We start from the raw sequence: 22,679 nt of genomic DNA, 5'->3' as shown, positions 1-22,679 counted from the left end.
GCAGTGTTGGTTCCTACGAGCTCCCCCCCGCCGAGGCAGAGTTCCCCACACCCACATCGTCGAACCGCCGTCGTCGCCCGGTTGGGCAAAAGGCCGCGGCGGGGTCTCCGGGGGAAGCGGCAGCGGATCCGCCGAGGCCCAATCGGCAGCACCCACCCCAAACGATCCCGAGAACCCCTCATTCGCCTACATCGCGGCACATGAAACCTTATTATGTGCGATGGTTGAATGGCGCCAAGCGACCGACCCCCATTACAAGCGGAAGCTTAAACCCCTCCTCAACAGTATGCGGCGCGATTTGGGGTTCGACGAGATGTCGGATAGCGACGGCGAGGGGGGCGGCAGCAGCGGCGGCGACGACGAGGGTACCGTCGGCGGGGAATCCGAGGAGTGAGAAGACAATTTTTTTTTATATTTATGTAATTTTTTTATGTATTTTTTTTAATTAAGTATGTTTTTTTTAAATAAAGTGTTCTCGTTTTCTCCATATTTGTGTCGAAATTTTACTCCCGTAAATTACTTAATTACGTAAATTGTTAAATTGGTGAATTTGTGAATTTTTTTAATGTGGGAAGTCCGTCGGGATGTCCTTGGGGATGTCTGCCACTGTGCACTGGGATGTTCGTATGACGTAGCATCCGCAGTGGGAAGTCCGTATGACGTGGCATGAGGTGTTTTTGGAATGTCCGTATGACGTGGCATGAGGTGTTTTTCCTGCACCAATGCGGATGCCCTAACTAGACGCAACCTTCTTTTCTCTTTTCTCTCTTTCCTTTTTTGCGACAACACCGCCCGTTGCCGGCCCGTCGAGTTCACAGCGGCGGGATCACCGAGTACAAATTATCATCATAAATGCAACGAGCAAGCTGAGGTGGATAAGAATAAGCCACGTCGACAAATGAGTGTAACCGTCTAATATGAGCTGGCGGGATTGAGCTGACTCAGCGAGAGTGAGCAAATTTAAATAGGAGGCAAAGCTATTCATTCATGAAAATCGTGTGTTGATCACTCCGATGCATTTATGTTAGCTTAGTTACGTAATTTCAATTGTTGCCTGTTGTTCGTTGCAATGTCACTTTTTTCGTGTGAATCTTATTGAGAATTCCTCTGTTATAGTATGGAATTGGTGTGTGAGCTAGCTTAATTCAGACAAATTTGTGTGAAATTGCAACAAGTGGTATTCAGAGCTGTTCATCCTCGGACATGACGGCGACGCAAGCTATGGAGGCAGACGTAGGGCGATAGAGGCTGAGAGACGAATGGGGGAAACGTTTATTGAGTTGGGCCAACGGCAGGAGAAGATCAACGCTCGATTGGAGGAGATGATGCAGGCGATCATGGCTACCAAATTGCAGAATCAAGCTAAATTTGCATCAGAGGATTGATTTCAGGGGATCGGTGGAGCAAGAATGTGAAAGAAGATGATCTGATCGTTCAATTGCAGAGTCTGAAACAGGTATCACATATTCAAAGTTTTATCGAAGCATTTGCTCTGTTAAACTCTAAGGCTGGTATACAAGCATTGAATTTATTTTTATCGGGGTTAGTAGATGAAATGCGAATACCGATTTGTAGATTTAAACCAAAAACTTTAGCACATTCCTATGCTCTCTCCAAGCTCCAAGAGTTTACATTAACCGGCATTCTATGGTGTGACCATGATGAGCGATGTGAGGAAGAATCAGATTCTTCTATGGAGGATAGTATTAAATTGTTTGTTGTGGAAGAGGAACTTGATACTGCACACAATGAGAAGCAAACGGAAGTTCTAGATCAAGCCTGGATATCAAACACGAATTCAAATATTTAAGGATTTAACTACAAGTTTGATGAGTATAAGGAGTTTGCAGACATGATGGAGGCAGATAAGGAAGTTTTTGAAGGGGTTTCAAGAGCTTTGGATGAGGGTGGTGATGGCCATGTTGGTTTTGGCAATTGTTTGAATTTTTTTTTGCATTGTTATGTTGATGTAAAGGTTGGGGGAAAGTTCGATCATGGCCATGGCATTGAATTAGAGCAGTATGTTGTTGCTTTCACATTCTAAGAAACTCAAGGAAACTAAATGTCTGCCAACTGCTCGACGAAATGCATCAGTGTGAGTTCTCTCATCTATCTATTATTGAAGAGGCTGTCAGTTCTAAATCCTAAACCTATGGTGAAGATGAAGTTCATAGCTCGGCATGGTCAAGTGATTGGGGTGGATCTGAATTCTATGAGTAAGTCCTTATGTTTTTGGATTCCGGGGGCTATTGCTATTTTTTGAAGTGTCTTGGAGGTGAAGGCCATGTGCAGTGAGCCTCAGCTAAGGCAGGGGAGGACCGGGTTCATGTGGTTATATTGGAGGAGTTAGGTTGGTTGTTTGTTGGAATTTATGAAGGATTTAACAGAGCTGGTGCCCCAAAATTCCTCATGAGCCATTTGTACAATGTCATGTATGATGCAGCACATGTTACTGGGAATTTTCATCCTTCTGATGTTATTACAGCTTATCAACAAGGCTTGGAAAGAAAAGAAGGCGAAGGAGGACTAAAATTTGTTAAAAAGGTGATATTGGGAGGGTAAAAAACATTGTAGTGTTGTGGAGGAAGAGGCGACCAGGTCCGTAAAGGAAGCTCTTACAATTTCTGGAAATAAGTTTGACAGTTCCAAGAGCTTGTATCAGCACCTTGATGTTGCTAGTTTTATGGAATCATCTAACGTTCTTGGTGAAGAGATGATTGAGCCCAAAGCAATCTGCCTCTGTTAAGAAATGGAAAGATTTGAGTAACTTGGGGAACTCAGAGAGTAAGCGCTGTGAATCGAAGTTAGGTGCTAAGGTTGATAACTTGGGTAGTTTGGCTAACTACACGACTAAATTCTTGTATATGTACTTTATTGACACACGCACACATAGAACTATAATATTATGTGTTTTTCTATGTCAGATATTCTCCAGACTTCTCAGGCAGAGTGAGAGGAGTGGTACAGGGGGTGTTTCAAAAGCCTGTATGTGTAGAACATCTATGTAGATATCAAAGAAGATGCCTTCAAGAAGTTCATAAACGGTGTCATAATGAAGGGTGAGAAGGGGAAATTGAAAGCATTTGGTTTATCAACTAAGAGAGAATTTTAGACAAATGTCTTAATACTTCTACTTATCACAGTAGAGAGCCTATATCTGTCATCAATCTTGAGAGGCATGTTCGTGTAAAAGATTTGATCTGTGACTATGGAGCAGTAAACTTAGTTCGGCTATCTCGTCTAGTTTTCAGCAGGACGTCAGCTGGAAAGGCAACGAGCAAGCAAGTTGCATAAGCCTTTTAAACTGGTCTGAGACTATGCTTACTTCAAATGTCCAACTCTATTCAAGCAACTTGACACCCTGCTGCATTCCACTGTGTATCAATACTGTGAACTTTGTAAGAAATTCAAAACTGTGTACTGTCATTGAAGACTAGAAACTAACTCTTGGTGTCTAGTTAGTTATAAAGTTGTACAGTCTATTCTGTGTAGGCATCATAGTTTTACTAAAGTGGCAAAGGGGCTGATTAATTACTCTGTTGCCAGGGTCATCACCACACGCCGGAGACTAGAGGCCTTTGCCTATCAGATGAACAAACTGTTAACACGGTACGTGCAAATCTTCACTGCGAACTAAATATCAACAGAATAACGCTGTTAAAATATTTTTCGTTCTCAACTTTCGACCCTTCAATTCCCAGATACTGAGGCAACCCAAAGTAGGAGGATATCGCGTAACAGACTTGTTTCCTGAGCCTTACACACTCGTTCGGAAATGTGAAGCAACAGCGATCCTCATTCTGTATGGTCTGCCTAGGTAGAGTCACTTATATGTTATAGCTCATCTTCTGCCTTTTTGGATCCTCACCATAATTAACCTGTGGCCTGATGTAGATAACTGACTGGGTCAATCCTAGCTCATGAAATGATGCATGTGTGGCTCCGTCTGAAAGGTAAACGTTCACTAATTTCACCATTTTGAATTAAACATTTCTCTTGCTGCAGTACATGTCTACTAACTTATCAACCAAGTCCCCTTTCAGGTTACCCGAATCTTAGTCCAAAAGTCGAAGAAGGAATCTGCCAAGTGATGGCTCACATGTGGTTAGAGTCAGAGATCATTCCTTGCTCTTGTAGCAATGCAGCTTCTGCCTCGACCTCAGCATCCTCGTCTGGCTCTTCGAAGAAGGGGAAGAGGTCTGCATTTGGGAAAAAAACTTGGTGAGTTTTTCATGCAGCGGATACAATCAGATAGTTCTGAAGTTTACGGAGATGGTGTCAGGGAAGGCAACAAGGCGTTGCTCAAATACGGGCTGAGGAGCACTCTCGATCACATTCGCCTGACAGGGAGTTTTCCTTGTTAACTTGATATCTCCATTTGGTATGAAATTTTTATCTCTATATTTGTATATTCATTTGTCTTGCATATAATTGGATGCGCATAAAGCAAGTGACTTATTAATTTTTCTTTAGCTAATAATCGCTATAGAATACAATGAAATGAAAAACAAGCCGCCAAATGTAAACCGAAATATTTGTTCATGTATCATCAAATAGTTGGTATGAGAATTGATCCATGTTCCCCCTTTAACAATTATTTTGATTTTGATTTTTATCGATTTGTTGTTGGAGCGAAGGTGAGATGGACGATAGCGAAGCCAATGAGTGATGGGTGGGAAGAGGGATTTGAGGTGGAGGAGTTGGCAAGAGTGTTATGGAAATAGGCAGGGAAACTTGATTGATAGATTCATATCTTTCTACACTCCTTATTCAATAATTTATAATGGAGGAAAATAACTGAAATGATAGCTAATTTTATCTTCTAAAATGCAGAACATGGATCATAACTTCTCCACGAAAAAGGAAAAACACTAGCAACTATATATCTTTCACACATAATCCTTCATTCATTTGGTTGTGTGAGTGGGACGTGCGTCTACCTCATGATTCATCGCTGCATTTCTGGAAGCCGGTTGATTCAGGTAATAATATTAGCTTGAATCTCGAGTTTCTTAACTTAGTTGCCTTAATCATCGTTTATTTATCCACTCAATAATTACTGGCTCTGGCTCGTTTGCTCTTTTACTTTATTTTCTAACGTAATTCAATAAATATAATTTTTTAAATCACATATTTTAAAGAAATCAATCACTTTGACACACAGAGTATTTGATTTACCACCTTAAACAAAGAAATCCATTTAAGATGGATTCACCTTCAGAATAGAAATCCTCTCCTTTTCTATGGTTATTTACTAATAGATGTAGCTCATGCATTAGGACTCTCATTTTTTAGCGGCACGGATTTTAAAAAATGTTAAGAAAAGTGGATGGAAAAAAGTTAGTAGAATAGGGGTCTCACTTGTATATATTAGTTTTAAATAAAATGTGAGTGGAATGAGTTAGTGGAAGGTGAGGCTCTATTACCATTTATGGTAAAATGAAACCGGGACTCCTATTCGCGGACGGACTAAAATGAAAAAATGCGACTCATATTCGCGGACAGAGGAAGTATAAAAGAATGAATTTCACTAATAAAATCCATTACAATTAACAAAACAGCATAGCGTAAACTTAAATTGAACAATTTTGTTATAAACAACTCACAAAATTGGGAAAAACTACACAAAACATGCAACAAACAACGAACGATAAGGGAGTAATAATGATGAAAGATTGAAGAAAACTTACCGTAATCGCTGAGGATATGGAAGAAATAGCCGGAAATCGGAAGAAAATCGCGCTGCCCCTTCTTCTCTACTTTTTCGCGCATAATGATATTCTGCTTCTGGAACTGGCCGTTATGTTTGAAACAGAGACGCATGACCCTTATGCGTTTTAGGGATTAAATAAAAAATTTTAAAAATATAAAACGCATAAATGTAATGTGTCTTACCGTAAAACGCTTGACCCTCGTGTGTTTCATTTACAGACGACGCATGAGGATCATGCGTCGCTCACAAACTGGGATGCTAAAAAAAGCGCAGTAGTAAGATGGAATGACTAATGTGTCCTAGAACAAAAAAAGAATTAACCCACACTTCTCATATTCATGTCATTAAACACTATATTTGTGAGAAAATATTCTCTACTTACTTAACTACTGTAATTGTTGTGAGATAGAGAAGAAAGTTTGAGTGTTGTTCTTGAGTAAATAAAATTGTGTTCTTGAATCTTGAGGTAAAAAAACAAAACCGAGTTATGGTTGTAGTTTTTGAATTTTATGTACTGAGAGGACTACTTATTAGTCTTCAGGGATACAAGACTCATACTAATATTTGGCTATACCATAATTATATTGTCCATCTATAGTATAGTTTTAGCCTTTTAGGACTAATAAAAAGTGCACCAATCACTCCTATTAAAGATCACTGAACTGATTGATGTTATTTAGATTTTAATTTCTCTGATTGTGTCATGTATGTACTTTGTAAATATGAAACTCGCCTTGTACCAATTTTGTCACAAAATACAGAACACATTTTCATATCTTATGTAACTTACAAGATGTAAAGCAAAGCATTAGATGATGCATACTAGTTTGATTCAATGGAAAATGATTGAGGATTGTAAACATCAGGCTGGATTTTTATGAGAGCATTAACGACTTCACCATGCTTAGTCTTGTGGTAGGTTGTGGAGCCAAGCACGCGGCGCACAGCTTCAGCAGATGCAGTGCAAGCTCACTCTGGTCGATGGCGAAGCCAAGTGGATGCTTCACTTGAAGACGAGGATCAACAAGGGTATTGACTTCATCTGCCTTGTGTGTTCCATCAGCAGCGGAGATCACTACTTCAGACACAAGAGATTCTTCACCATCTCGTACCAACAAAGCTTCTCTTCCGGTGATCAACTCCAACAGCACCACCCCAAATGCGTAGATATCTATCTTAGGGCTAACTTCCCCTGCTTCAACATACTCTGGTGCCATGTAACCCTTTCCTCCAACAATCGAGCAGGAATGTGACTTCCCATTCTCTCCAGCTAAGCTAAAATTTGTGATCTTTGCTCTGAGTTCGCGGTTGAGTAAGATATTGCAGCTGTTGATGTCCTTGTGCACATAAGCTGGAGAAGTGCAGTTGTGTAGATAATCGAGCCCTTTTGCAACGTCTAGAGCAATGAGAATCCGGTGGTTCCAACTGTGGGCGAAGGCACTCGTCTCTCTACAAAGCCAGTTCTTTAAAGAGCCTTCCTCCATGTACTCATAAACTAGGTAGAATACCCCATGATGCTCACAAACACCATAGAGGTTGATCAAGTTGAAGTGGTTGAGATTGCCGAGAATCTTAATCTCTTTGGAGATATCTCTGCTTGTCTTCTTCACAGCTACTCGATTCCTACGAAGAATCCCATGGTGGGTGGACTCACTCAACCTCCTCTGTTGGCTGAAGTTGTCTGTTGCAGCCTCCAACTCTTCATACTTGTATATTTTCAAACTCTCCCCTATTCCAACAACCTTATCTAGAAAGGGATTAGGTAATCTCTGTTTCATTTCCTTCGATACTCGTGCATCTCTAACTCTCATAAAATGCATGAATCCGAGGAGACCAAGGAAGCAGAATATAACCAGAGCAGCACCACAGAAAGATGTGTGGGAGACTGCTGCGTACGGAAAGGATGTAGAGAAAAACCATCTCAGCTTAGAAGCTTGAGGTTCTGTTTGTAGAGGAATCAAGATAGTTGTGAAGGGATAAACGATTGGATCCTCGGTAGCAAATCCATTAGCTGCAGCTACACTTTTGGCACTCACATTGAACTTTTTACTAATATTAGCAACAGAATCATGCCATGTTATCAAGAATGTGAGCAGAAACTTGTTCCCATTCGAGATCTGCTCCTCACTTGGACAAGCACACCTAAGGGGCACATGAAGATTCGTTGATGGGATTAGCTTGAATTCGCTATAGGGGTTGTGGTGTTTGAGGGCATTACAAGAGGTGAGGCCTTGGTAAGTCTGGTTTGCAATGGTGAAGTAGGTCTCGTTCGTCGACTTGTAGATGTACGAGGTGTTGGCCTGATAGTGCTTCCCCAAGCATGAGCACATTGCAGGCATGAACACAGCACTGTCGGGAGGTATGGTCTCAGAGGCCGTGATGTTGTTGAGGCGCGCTAGCTCTTGAGGGTCGGTGACTCATGCTAATTTTGCATTAAAAAGCGTCACCCACAAGTGTACGGGCTAAGTAGCATGTATCAAGCTAAAATTATCGATTCTCGAAGACTAAAAGCTAGTTTGAGTATTACGATGCAACTTTGAATACTATCTAGACTACTAAAAGGGGTTTTTGGTTTTCTATAACTAAGATCAAAGAACAATTAATCAAGTAAAGACAATTAACGAAGCAAGACAAACAAATGATGGCTTTTCACACAAATTAGGAAAGGTAGGGATATGAATCCGTTAGTATGGATCACGGGTCTCACCTAGGGATCATGCTCATCTATTAGTTCTCATATGTGGCTAGAAAGGTCGGGATAATTGGTTAGACCCCTCTCGGGTGCATCTAACACGTGGATTAATCTCTAGTGTAGGAGTCTCCTCCATACAATTCAAAATTAACTCTCTAGAACAACTGACCCAAGTCCTCTCTCTAGCTCATGCATCTCTCGATCACATGTAATGCACGTAGTTGTTGATTACCTAACCATTGTAATCATTCATCTCTCAACGTCAATAATTAGAACAAGATATATCAAATTGTTAGCTAGGCAATTAGATAATAAGAGCTCAATAACCAACAAAACCAACACAAGAGATAGATAAAATAAATCAAGGATCAACCCATGGATTCTATACAAACATCACCATATTCCTAAGGAAAATCTAGCTACTCATAGTCAAAGGTAAAATAAAAAGAAAAACAAAGCAAATAGAAGAAAACATGGATAGAAAGTAGAATCTAGAACTCCCTATGGTAGAAATGATGGTAGGGAGTCTTCTCCTTCAATCTCTTGAGAGGGGAAGCTCCTAAGCCTTCAAATCCTCTTCAAAACCTTGCTTTCTTGCTCAGAATCGTCGTGTGGGAATTAGGGGCAAATGAGTAACTGCTGAAAAAACCCGACCGGGTGATCTGGAAGTGGCGAAACACCCGACCTGGTCTTCTCTCCGGAGCCCGTAAATTCTTCAAAACACCCGACGTAAATTCTTCAAAACACCCGACTGGGTGTTTTGGTGAATGAAAAACACTCGGCCGGGTCTTCTCTCTGGAGTCAGCCTCGTTCGGTCCGTTTTGCCCGTTTTAACCTGTTTTCACTTCAAAACTCCAACAAACTGATTACTTTATCTAATTGATGACTAAATGGGTGAAAACCTATAATAAACACCTTAATTCACCAAACACACGAGTTAATCACCTCTAAAACCATTCTAAACTATGAGTTTATCAGTTGGACGAGGTTAGGTTGGTATGGACGAGGAATAAGGTGGTTGGGTTCTGAACATCAACATGGCTTTGCAAGAAGGCCTTTCATAGTTGCAGCTGTAGAGGAACGCCGAAGATGGTCCTGTTTCATCGGATGCTTCGCAGTTCATAACCGAATTACCTGAATACTGCTGCTAGCCGTTGGATAGAGATGACGGCGAGGCCAATATTATAAGAAACGGGATTAGATTCTTGCTTATGATCATGTACAATTTTGCTTAGGCTAAATTGGATGAAGAAGCTTAATTAATGGAGTAATTTGAAAATCAATCATATAACAACCAACCAAAACTAAGGACAAAGTCAAAGCCAATTAGCTTCAACTATATACTCAAAGTCAGAAATATATATATATATATATATATATATATATATATATATATAGGTGTGATCAAATACAAACTCTCATTTATCATGCAAACTACAAACTCTAATCACACACCATCATTGTAACTAATCTACGGCTGTTAGGAGGTTACAAATTCGATGTCACTGGGCAGTGCAATTTATGTCAGCGGGGGGTGTATATGGAAATCGATTTTTGTCGGCAGTTACATACATCCTCATTTCACTCCAATCTGGTATAATCATAACCAGAATTGTTTGTAACCGTTCTTAGGCGTGATTAGTAAAGGATGACCCCCTAATTTATCTCCATTCTCCCATTCTACCATTATTATCATTTTTTGGAAAGAGATTACATTACTCATTCAGCCATAAAATATAACATATCTTAATTATTCAACATTGCAATATAAACTTCGATCTCCTGTTGAAATTCATATCCGAAATCTTCTCCAGTGCTCTTTTTCAGCGTTCTTCTCCGGCATAAGGTATTTTTCTTGCTAATTTGAATAATATGTGTAACATAATGTTGAAACCAATGACGATTATATTCTATGTTTTTACGTTCGTTGATGGATGAGGTTGAGTAGTAGGCTATATTTTCGAAATCGTTGCTGAATCTGTTTTCGAAATGTAGTTTTTGTTCAAGATTATCCAATTTTTTATGCTTGTTCTGATGCACCATGCATTACCTGCCAGCAATGTGTTTTACCTGATATAGTTTGCGATGATATTCGGCTAATTTTTCCGCTGACATTCCATGATGACATTCTTGGATGATGATTATCTATCGTGTGTACAGCTGCAGTTTAGATTTCGAAATGGTTGATGTCCCTCTGATGAATTTTCTGTCATTTTTTTGGTGAAAAATTGTTGAATATATAGTGTAAGTTGTTGTGCTTGACTGAAGAAGACATAGCACGTAGAGTAGATTATGCATATGCATTTGGTTATATTGCGAAATGGTTGATGAATCCGTTTTCGAAATGTAGATTTTGTGCAAGATTATCTAATTTTTTATGCTTGTTCTAATGGTGTATACATAATCTGTCAGCAATGTGTTTAATCTGATATAGTGTGCAATGATATTCTGCCAATTTGGCCGTTGACATTCTGTGATGACATTCTTCGATGACGATTCTCTATCGTGTTTACAGCTGTTGTTATTCCAGATTGCAGACCCGAGCTGAAACCGTACATTGGTCAGGTGTTTGAAACATTAGACGATGGAATTTCCTTTTATGAAGAATATGCCAACGATTGCCGGTTTGATACTCGAAGATTTGGATACAAATACGCAAATGGTGTCGAAACCTGGCAGACCATTGTGTGCAACAGGCAAGGTGAAAAGTTGGATGTCGACGAAGAGGGGAGTTATACCAAACGTAGACATCGTTCTAGCAGATGTCAATGCAATGCGAAACTTACGTTGAAGTATATAACCGATTCCGACAGTCCTCGATATGCTGTCGGCAACTTTGTAGACCAACACAATCATGTTATGGTTGATACAAAGCACGTCCGATACATGAAATCCAACCGTAACTTGGGGATATCCATTACAAATTCCTGCAGGACTGCACAAAGGCCAACATTGGACCTACACAGACTTTCAATTTATTGAAGGAGTTCCTGGGTGGCTATGATGCTGTGGGTTGCACCGTTACTGATTTACGGAACGGCAAGCGCGACATATTGCAAGAAATGAAAGGCGTTGATGTCCAGATGATTTTAAATCAAATGGAGGAGAAGAAGAACACTAGTGACGGTTTCCATTACAAATTCCAGCAAGGTAGTGATGGAAAGTTACTTAGTCTTTTTTGGTGTGACGCTGTGTCGCGAAAGAACTACAAGATGTTCGGTGACATTGTATCCTTTGATACTACTTACTCAACAAATAGGTAATCACACGTGTAGATTGTGTCTGACATTTTATTCATTTTTTTTATGCTCTCAATTCAGGTGTTGTGTTTAGCTCTTGTTGACATTTTCCTCACTGGTGTTGCATGGTGTTTGGGCCATTCACTGGAAAAGACAACCACGGATGCCCTGTTACATTTGGTGCCGGCTTCGTGTCAAATGAGGGCGCCGACTCATTCTCTTGGTTGCTCAGTGAGTTGTAGAATGTATGGGTTTCGCACCTAAGTTGATACTAACTGACCAGGATTGGGGGATGAAACTTGCCATAGAACGTGTGCTAACTAGTACTAGGCATCGTTGGTGCATGTGGCACATTATGATGAAGCTTCCTGAAAAGGTACCCAAAAGAATACTTGCCAACAAAGAGTTGAAGAAGGATTTGGACTCTTGTATATGGTCTGAATTGTTGGAGCCAGAGGAATTTGAAGAAACTTGGCTGACCATTATGGACCAATATGGTTTACAAAACGTATCTTGGTTCACAACTATGTTCACACAACGAGAGTATTGGATTCCAGCATATTTTAGGGATTTCCCAATGGGGTCATTGTTGAAGACAACATCATTCTCTGAGTCCGAGAACAGCTTTTTCAAAAGGTACACAAAACCACACTTCAATCTTGCTGACTTTGTGATGCACTACAACAATGCGTTGGATGCTCAACGTAACATATCAGAAAGGCTTGATTTCTCTGATGCTACAAAAGTCCCCATCCTGTCAACGGAGCTCTTATTTGAGAAACACGCAGCGGATATGTATACAGATCGCATCTTTCAGCAAGTTCAAGATGAGATCGTCGAGGCGCATCGACGTTGCAGAATGACTCACTTCGAGATGGAAGACAATACTGAGATTTACACAATAACGGACAGCCTTCGAAACAAAGTTGTTGTCCGCCACGAAGTTGGCACCGAATCTTACCACTGTGATTGTAAGTTATTTTTGCGGCGTGGAATATTATGTTGCCACATTTTTGTTTGTTCAAAAACCATGACGTGAAGGAAATACCAGATACATATATAGGTACAAGGTGGCTGAAGACGCCATTGTTGAAATCAGCCCACTGTGATCCTAGTGAGGAAGCATCGTCATCTGAAGGTTTGTATTTAACGTGGTTCATTTATTTTTTCCTTTATTCGTTCATATATTATGTCCACATGTTGACACGGTACTGACATAATGTTGCTTCAGTTTCACAAGTTGATCGTAAACGAGTTGTAGCAGCCAAACTGCATTCGTTGTACTTTCGCTTATTTCAACGAGCACAGAGCAATGACGATGTTGCACTATTCGATGGAATGGAAGAACTTAGTCAAAAACTCTTTGGGGATACAGTACCTTCAGTGTCTTCGATGGATAAAGCAAAGAGGATTGAGAATCTGAACGAGGCATCTCGACCGAGTGTTGTTAACGTGCACCCTCCCAATGTAGTGAGTACAAAGGGATCTGGCAGCAGTTCTGGAAAGAGAATTGCATCAGCAACTGAGAAGGCTATCATACTACAGAATAAACCTAAGAGGCGATGTGCAAAGTGTCGAGAAATGGGCCATCACGATGCAAGGAATTGTGGTAGGGAGAAAGGAAAAGCCAAAATGTAGGATTTTTGCTTAGTTTCCATACTGCTTAGTTTCCATATTGTTTCCATAATGTCAACAGCAGCATCAAATGTCAACAAGGTTAATAAATGTCTACAATGACAACATATTATTGTAATATGTTGTTTCTCTAAATTTTTTCTTCACAGGGATTCTTCCCTGTAATCAAACCCTCAACACAGAATGTCAATATGTAGACCAATTATAGCAACAACAGTAACAAATGTCAACGAGGTTACTCAATGTTTATAGTAATATCAACACCATGTCATAATGAAACCTGTTCAAAATGAATTACATTGAACGAATCAAATTGGAGAGAATACCAATACCAAGTTGACTCAGTTGAAACAAATTCCTAATGTTGATAATTCATTTAACAAAACAACAAGTCATCAAGCCAAAAGTTCTCAATATCAATATCCATAAACTACCACTAACATTTGAAAAAAAAGATCATCAACTTCAAATCAACTCATTTAATCTTGCTTCTCTTCCTGGTAGGCTGATTGCATTGCTCGTTGCTGGGAGCCTTGTTCAACATGCCATTCACTTGTCGCGCATATTCTGTTCTGAAAGTAGGCGTCACGTTGATGTAATGACTCATGTAGGACAAGAACCTTTCTTTGGCAATGTTGAATGGTGCAAGGAGCATGTTCTTGCAATACCTCTCCCTCAAAATCTGCAGAATCCTCACACTAGCACCTTGAGACCAATAGCCTTTAAATTGTCAGGGTTACCCTTGTAGGCCTCCATGTGTCTCATCAGGAATACTGCCGAGTCATTAGTGGCCAGGGTTGTCTTCCAGGGCAAGTCTAGCAGTCGGGTTCTTTGCTCATTCATTATTACTTCACACATTGCGTTCAGTCCCTTCGACTTGAGATAAAAACCGAGAAAATTCCTCTGTAAAAAAAGGCAAGGGTTAATGTAAGCTCTTTCATGTCAGCCTTGATCCATTGGCAAGCTGTAATGTCAGCGTAAACAACATTGACAAAGGGAATACAACGATATCAACAACTCCTCATTCTCATAATGAACACAAATGTAGAATACCTACAAAAATGCATCCAACCATTTCTACACCAAATGTCAGTGACCACACATCACACACACCATGCACCACACACACAGGTTAACTTTCACACATCATTCTGTATCAGTGATATCATCAATATAGTATCTTAAAATCGACAAGCACATCCAAGATTAAATATAGCATCAACATGTGTACTTACAAGTAGACCCAGGTCTCTCCCATATTTGGTCGCATCTGGAATACCGTTCTCAGGCACGACAATGTCTAGCACGTCCGCAACCCCAGTCTTAAAGGAAAAGCAAACTAAATGGTACTGCCTATTTGAAAAGATTGGGAAAAATATCTGCACATAATAATACACTTGCTTCAATATGCATTTTCGAGGACGTCGTTTTTATTGAAACTAGTAGAATTACCAAATCATATTTTGTGAAATCAAAGTTTCCATCCATGCTGAATTGACCATCCATCTCCTCACAGAATGCATGCGCAGCTTCGGACTCTACCCAACTAGTTCTCCTTTCAACCACATTGAATGTCTGCAATCGTGACACATTGTCATTAGAAATAAAATAATACAAATTACATCACATTAACAGTACACTTACTGTTGGAGATGTGGTGGCAAACAATCTCCTGGGATTCTTTGCTGATTCTTCCTCTTCCATGCGATTCAGATACCAAGCCCAAGCATCGACAACTCCAACATCAACAGCTTCATGGGGCTTCAATGTGCTGAATTTTCTTTTACTAAGTTCCACCATATCATCATCGTAGACAACATGATCCCTAGATTTCAACCATACGTTATTCAAGTCACCAACTTTTGTTAAAATAACCCAATAATAATACAATTTTTTGCTTACGTCCACATGTAGGGAGTTGCAAGTAGGAATTGGTAACAATCCCTCTCTTCTCTAGTCCATAAAGGGCTCATGCGCGTTGACATCGATCCCTCTCTTCTCCCCGCAGGCAATCTCATTTTTTTCAATGGAGTAGGCTGTATGTCAGCAAACGTGCTCTCTTCACGATGACTCTCTGCATCTCCACGTAGAGGTAATTTACCCCTGTCAACGCCCCTGGTAACTATTTGTGTCTCAAAGGCAGCAATCACCTAGAACATATATTGCTTCCACAGCAGAACAGATGGCTATATCTACTTCGTCGTGCTGCATTAGAAAAATAGAAAAGTCTACAATGTCAACAACTTATGCCAAATGTCAACAACCTTATCCAAAATCAACATCCAGCCGCAAATGTCAACACCCCTACTTAAATGCAGCATTACTAAGCTCAGCTGTTTTACATACCTCCGCCTCAACATCACGCGCTATAGCCCTAGCCACATCGAGTGCATTATCCTCATTCACAACCGTTCCTGCTTTCACAGCAGACATGGGCTCTTTCCCAATGTCACTACCAGTCATAAAATCCGGACAGTCTCCTCCTAATTCGGCAACCGGCTCTCTTTCCCCTTCCTGGGAAACACCTTCATCCCCACTTAAAAATAGGTCAGCTGGCACCCTTAGCTCGTTCTTCGACACGTCAACCTTCACGAAAAGTAAGCTAGGATGATTGAGGAAGCAATCAATTAAAACCAAAAAAAAATGTGGCCAACATACCTGAAGTGTCGCAGAGTTTGTTATGTGTTTTCGTTTGTTGTGAAAATGCGATGCTAGGTCGAGACACCAAGTCTTATGAATCCACTAGATCACTTGGTCTAGGAACTCAATGTAACAAGGAATACTCTGTCGTTGTACACACAAACTCCCCTTCAAGATCCCTCAACCCGAATACTATAAATTAGTATAGAGAAGCAGGGGTCGATCCCACGAAGATGGATACGTAAGAAAGCATTTAGAGACTCTTGACTAAGCGGCTGCTGCCACGCAAACAAGGTTGAGGTATAACTACTACTAGACCTAGGTAGGAAATATAAACGCTAGACCTAGAAAGCTGTAAACATGCTGAGATCAAACATCATCAAGACTTCGGTGTATTAAATTCACTTCCTAGACCGTGTAAACGACTACCTAATTTAGCTAGACAGAAAACAACTAACAGTGGGGACCATGCCCCAGAAATAGCAAGTACGGCAGAAAAGCTGCAAATAACTAACTGAGCATTCAACTCACAACAGCATGCATTTCTTCAACGGAATTAAACACGAAGAAGAAGTAAACAGAGCACATACCCAGATTCGAACAGAATGTAAAAGTTTGGTCGTCGGAAACTTACGACAAACCGGAAATAACTCAGATCTACATATACTAGACGAAGCGAAATGAAAACAAGAAGACTAGGCATCAAAATAAACCAGCTCTGCTCAGATCTCACGTCGAACGCTTAATCCACTCCGGATCCAAGCAATCCGAAACCAACAACAACTAGATTCCACTCCATAACTTCCGATCTAACAGATCTACTCTGATCAACTCCAATTTCCAGCAATTGCACACAACTTAGCAACAACACTAAACTTAAATCTCCGATTCAACCACCAGCAAACTCTGATCACCCAGATTCAACCATTAACCTGCACAAGTTCAGAAAACAATTGCGAAACGCATCCAACACAGGCAAACTAACGCAAACTCCATAAAATCTCGACAACCAAATCAGAAATCAACACCAACGTCATAATAGAAAATGAAACTTGCATTAAACACAGAAATATTCAGCGAAATCGGAAGGCCGAGCTTCGAACAGCGAAGCTCGGTGAAATACGAAATACGAAAGTAGTAAAGTGGAGCTTGTTTCTTCGCCCTCAACAGGACGGTGTTACAACCCAACAACAAATGTATGGAAGCTAAAGGTGAACCCAACTGCGAAACCCCTGAATTTTTCTCTAAGAACCCAAGTGTATAGAAAAGTGAACTAGCTGCAGACTGTTAGTGAGGCCTCCACCGAGAAGGTCCCTCCAGAATGCATGCAACCTTCCTTTTACAGACACGGACATAATCTTCTAGAACCTTCGTAGAAATCTCCATTCTACCCTTCAGTTCTGAGATTTACTCCATCTTGCAATTTCTTTCACAACGTTCACTTATTCGCCAGTTTCCTCGGGCGTGTGATTGCCTTATTCTTTTCCTGGACCTGGCGAATTTCTTCTATACACCTGGCTTAAAACATGTGTTAGACCCAGCAAATTCACGGATTTATCCCCTAGACCTATGCATGAAATTAGCCTTATCAATACCTCTTCAGCATTGGATGGATTGTCTGTTCCCTGTCGACGCTCTGAATCACGGTGACAAGCGCCACCATCCTACAATATACTAAAAGTCACACTTTCATTAAGAATGTTAACGATTTTTTAACCTGGGAACGTATAATATGTACTTAACCTGGCTGGCATCAAAGCCGAGGCTAAAGCTTGGGAATTCGTCCTTGTTTTCAAGTATATCCATTTTATCAGCCGCGTCCAACAAAGATTGTAAGGTTGACCAGTCTTCCGCTGAACTACTTTGGGCTGGTTGCATCCGCGTCATTGACTCAACAGGGTCAACGTCGTTGTTGTACAGCCTAAATGCCCTCCTAAGGGCGTCACATGTTATTCAAAAGCTGTCCATTTTCCTTATTTCTGGTGGCGCTTGGTTCAATTCCTTTGCCAGCAGCTTGAAACCATCACCAATGTGTTTGACTGCCCCCAAAACACCCCTGATATACACCAATTCTTCCGAACCATCTCTGTTTTCAACAACATCTTCAGTTGCTGCAGGATGCTCAACTACTGTTGACATCTTCGCACTACCAAGTTCATTCTCATCGTACTGTGAAACCACTCGTCCAAGTCCGAAATCATTTTCTTTCATTTCCTCGTCCTCTTTCTCTTTTAACAGTTCGGTTGTCCAGCCCTTTATCCTAGGACTGGGACGTTGCACACATCTCCTACGGTGCACTACTCGATCTACGTAGAAGGCCTACAGTAAATAAAAAAATGTATAGACAATGTCAACAACAGACCTAATTCAAATAAAACAGTGCTCTAAGCACTTGGTCCAGACAACAACAGATTCATATTCACACACAAGACCATGTCAACAAAACATCAAATAATAGACAACATTGTTGCGATAAATGAAGGACATACCACTAAGAAGACTAATGGACCGCTGAAAACTTTCGACCTGTTGTTCTTCCATAGCTCACGTGTCCTCAACAGATTGTCCAGTAAGTACCTACACCAATCGTGCTTCTTTATCTTCTGCAAATCACCAAGAATGGCAACAATCCAGGGTCTGACATAGCCACAAGGTGAGGTCTCTATGAGTGCAGTTTCCATCAGCAGTAAGAATATCTTCTTAAACATTGCGCCCCCCCAGTTTCTTATAGCACCTTCGTTTCTAGCACATTCGTCTGCATCGCATGCACATCAACCTCCTCTTTGAATGGAATAGTTTCCAGGTATTTGAAGCCAGTGTTTAGGTCACATCGATCAATTTTAATCCCCCCATTTGGGAAACCAAAAACAAGCTCGACGTCTTTCGTGTCAACCACTAACTCAACATCATTAGGCAGCATAAGACTGCACTGTCGGTGGTCAAAATGCTCCAATAGCCAATACGCTAAGGTTCCTGGGACAGAGGTAACATCAAAATCGAGAAGTCCACCGAAGCCGAGCTGCCTTACAGCAGTTTTCTGCCTTTCGTTCATAGCCTTCAAGATGCAAAAAAAAACGATTTGTTCTCTTGATCCTTAACTGAGGTCTCTTGGCTTGTGCAGCGACACCCACCACAGATTTCCGCTTCCCACTTGACTGACCATCGTCTACAGCTTTTCCTTTTGCTAGACGTCTCGCTGATCAAGTTGTAACCATCAATAAGTTAAGTCAATGACAAAAAAAACAAAAAAAAAACAAAAATAATGTCAATAACACAGAATGTCAATAAATATCAATGCGAGCAGCCACAAAAGATCAATGAGAGCACCCACAAAAAATGTGAATGAATAATGTCAACTACAGCACCAAATAAAAGAGTTAATTCATATTATTTCAATGTCAACGCCATCTTACATCATATTTTACAAGTTATTTCAAAGACCACAAAAAAACCAAACATACAAAAAAATAATGTCAATAACACATTCTACCGCTTCACACTCCCTTTCCGTCAACAACAGCTTTGTCAACAACAAGGAAATCCGAAGCAGAATGTGATCAAAACACCATCAACAATGTCAACAATGTCAACAACAATGGAAAATCATACATTTCCAATAAAGTTAACACCAAATTTCAACAACAAATTAATAATGTCAGCAACACACATTCAACAATGTCAACACCTGCATTATTTCAAAGATCACAAAATACACAAACAAACAAAAATAATGTCAATAACACATTACCCCGCTCCACAATGCCTTTGTCGTCAACAACAACTTTGTCAACAACAACAAAATCAGAAGCAGAATGTGATCAACACACCGTCAACAATATCAACAACAATGGAAAATCATACATTTCCAATAATGTTAACATGAAATTTCAACAGCAAATTAATAATGCCAGCAGCACACCCTCAACAATGTCAACAACAAAAAATAACAGTAGGATCAACAGCAAAATCAAAGCAGAATGTGATCAACAAACCATCAACAATGTCAACAATGTCAACAACAACGTAAACAACAACTCTAAAAACATTCGTTTGTCAACAATGACAACACCAACTCTAAAATCATACATTTCCAATAATGTTAACACCCAATGTCAACAGCAAATTAATAATGTCAGCAACACACCTTCAACAATGTCAACAACAAATATCACCAACAAACCACCATCACTTTGAGTCTCGTATACAATTCAAAATGTCAGCAACACACCACCAACAAAAAAAAAACTCTAAATAAACCATGTGATAGGGTTTTGGCAAATAATACGAACAAACAATCAAATTAAATGTTAATACAGAGTGTATAAATAATTTTTGAAGGAAAAGCACAAAAAAAACAGGAGAAAAAAAAATCACCACGTTGTCTTACGGAACTCATGAGGCCGACGAGGATGGTTCAATTCAACACTGAATCCGATTTGATGTTCCGCCGTAGCCGCAAAGACGCACCGTCGCTGGATTTCGGAGGGAAGAGGAAAAGTTGCAATGGGGTGGAAAGAGGAGAGGAAACAAGAGAGATGAAACGTGAATAGTGGAGTGAGTGACTAAACGACGCAATTAACGGTACTACATAATCTCAACAAATTTTAATGACATCGGCTTGTAATTTTTAGTCCCAAAAATACCCCGCGGTGACAAATTTATAGGAGGTGTTGACATTATGATGAATACTTATTATAAACCGTAGATTAATTATATTGGGTGTATAGGATTAGAGTTTGCAGTTTGTAGGTTGTAGATTATCACCCCCCCTATATATATATATATATATATAGTTCCATTATTCACAATTCTAGTCTTAAAGACCCAACTAGAGACCGAATTAGGGCCTTAGATCTAGTTTTTAATGGATGAGATGAGATGATGTAGTGAAAATTTTCACATTCATTAGGTAGCTAAATTACTTCAACCGAGAGTATTTTTGTCAAATTACATTTATAGTTTATTACTTCATCCAGTAGATCTATTACTTCATTCCAGTAGTTTATTACTTCATTCCAGAAGATTATTACTTCATTCCACTTTGAATTTGAATTTGTTTAACCTTTTTACAAAATTTAAAGCGAATAGACTGTGTGAAGTGTTTTCAAAATGAAGTATTTATTCTTTATTATGATGTATGTCAATGTTGATGAAGTTATAACCTCATTAAATAAGGTAATGGACTGAAATAATAACCCAATTGAAGTTCAATGAAGTAAAATCCTATTGTGATGAAGTGGTATAGTTGTTGCATGAAGTAAATACACATATGAATGAAGTAGTGATCACTCTTCCTCATATGCTCAAGAATCCCATAAAGTAATAACCTAGTCGAATGAAGTGATAAAACTATTTGAATGAAGTAATATAATAGAATAAAATGAAGTAGTGATCTAGTCACACTCAATAACTTTGTTTCCTCCCACCTCCCTCCTTTATATTTATGCTGCTGCTGCAGCATCATCAACACACTCAATAACTTCGCTGCCTCTGCCGCATTGCTGCTGCATTTTACTGCCTTTTCCCTCAGGTTTGTTAATCTCTCTCTCACTCAATTTACCTCTGCTACATTGTTGATTCAACTCTAAATCTCTGGATCTAGAATTTTCATCCTAATCTAACGAAATGATGTATATACCTCTGCTTGCTAATTAATTCTAAGCTTATAGATCTGGTTGTAGAGCTGCATTTTCCTTCTCACATCACATTTACATCCATTGATTTGTTGCTTCTTCCTTCTACGATTTATTTTTGGTCCAAATTAACCACTAGCTACTTTGATTTAAGTAAATCCTTCCATCAGATCTAGCTACATTGCTAAAGCAAGTGAGTTATGTGTTGCAGAGAGGAGGAGGTGGTGGAAGTAGATCGAGAAGTTGTTGATATCGATAAGAATGAATGTTGTGGTTTGCAGCACTCTGCTGCTGCGGCTCTGTTTCGCAGCATCCGCCAACGGACAGAAAACCACCCCCGCGCCGGCGACTCCGACACTGTGGCCAGCACCGGCTACCGATTGATAGCACCAGTGAGTACGACAATGGCGACAGAGGGGCTGTCCTTGCAGAGAGACATGCAGAAGGCGAAAGGGGAATTGAGGGACGGTGAGAGAGAATTGTAGAGAGAGAAGTGAGTTAGATTTTGAAAGAGAGGAAGAACTGCATATTCTGGAAATACCCTTTTACCAATTTCATTAAATAAAAAAGTCAGATAATGTATAATTATTAAGAGCATCCACTACGCGTCCCGCGACGGGCGCGCGTTTCGTTCCGGAGGGACGGAACCGCCGCGGGACGCGTTGCAGCGACGCGTTCCATCCCTAGCCCGTCTCCATGCCGTCCCGTAGCCCGCGACCACGCGATGCGGGATGGCATGGGAAGAGTTCTTCCGAGAAGAGTTCTTTCGAGAAGGGTTCGACGCAGTCGGCCGTCCCAGCAACACGACGCTGCAGAATGTACTACAGCAATCCGTCAGCTTGCGACTGTACAAACGGCCGACATGTTCTATGAATACCTCCACATCGGAGACACCATTGGGCGCACGTGCTTGCTCAAATTCTGCAAAGGCGTCCAGGCAGCCTTCACCGACAAATTTCTCTGGAGGCCAAGCACGACCGATTGTCAGTTCCTGCTCGACCTGCATGAACAAGTGCACGGATTACCCGGGATGCTTGGCAGTGTTGATTGCATGCACTGGCAATGGAAGAATTGTCCGGTGGCGTGGAGGGGGTCCTACACGAGCGGCCACAAAGGCACCCACCCAA

At 40.5% G+C, this 22,679-nt stretch overlaps 1 protein-coding gene, 1 long non-coding RNA gene and 2 pseudogenes across 2 annotated transcripts; 3 read left to right on the top strand and 1 right to left on the bottom strand.

The window, feature by feature from the left end:
• The first annotated feature begins 1,014 nt into the window (after positions 1 to 1,014).
• On the top strand, positions 1,015 to 4,750 carry LOC121758551 (annotated as a pseudogene).
• Positions 4,751 to 6,535: 1,785 nt separating this feature from the next.
• On the bottom strand, positions 6,536 to 9,721 carry LOC121757686 (annotated as a pseudogene).
• A 257-nt stretch (positions 9,722 to 9,978) lies between these two features.
• On the top strand, positions 9,979 to 13,349 carry LOC121758378 (protein FAR1-RELATED SEQUENCE 4-like). Its single transcript, XM_042153788.1, has 4 exons — positions 9,979 to 10,251; positions 10,921 to 12,615; positions 12,696 to 12,782; positions 12,876 to 13,349. The coding sequence occupies exons 2-4, from the start codon at positions 11,892 to 11,894 to the stop codon at positions 13,280 to 13,282; spliced, it is 1,218 nt and encodes a 405-aa protein (XP_042009722.1). The 5' UTR covers positions 9,979 to 10,251; positions 10,921 to 11,891; the 3' UTR covers positions 13,283 to 13,349.
• Positions 13,350 to 21,250: 7,901 nt separating this feature from the next.
• Positions 21,251 to 22,137, top strand: LOC121758497. The gene is made up of 2 exons (XR_006041484.1): positions 21,251 to 21,449; positions 21,764 to 22,137. It is a non-coding gene; the product is annotated as an uncharacterized LOC121758497 (long non-coding RNA).
• Positions 22,138 to 22,679: the final 542 nt, after the last annotated feature.

Source organism: Salvia splendens, chromosome 12 (assembly GCF_004379255.2).
Source record: "Salvia splendens isolate huo1 chromosome 12, SspV2, whole genome shotgun sequence".
Lineage (NCBI taxonomy): Eukaryota > Viridiplantae > Streptophyta > Magnoliopsida > Lamiales > Lamiaceae > Salvia > Salvia splendens.
Note: the sequence above shows the minus strand (reverse complement) of the source record. Positions and strands in the feature narration are given on the sequence as shown.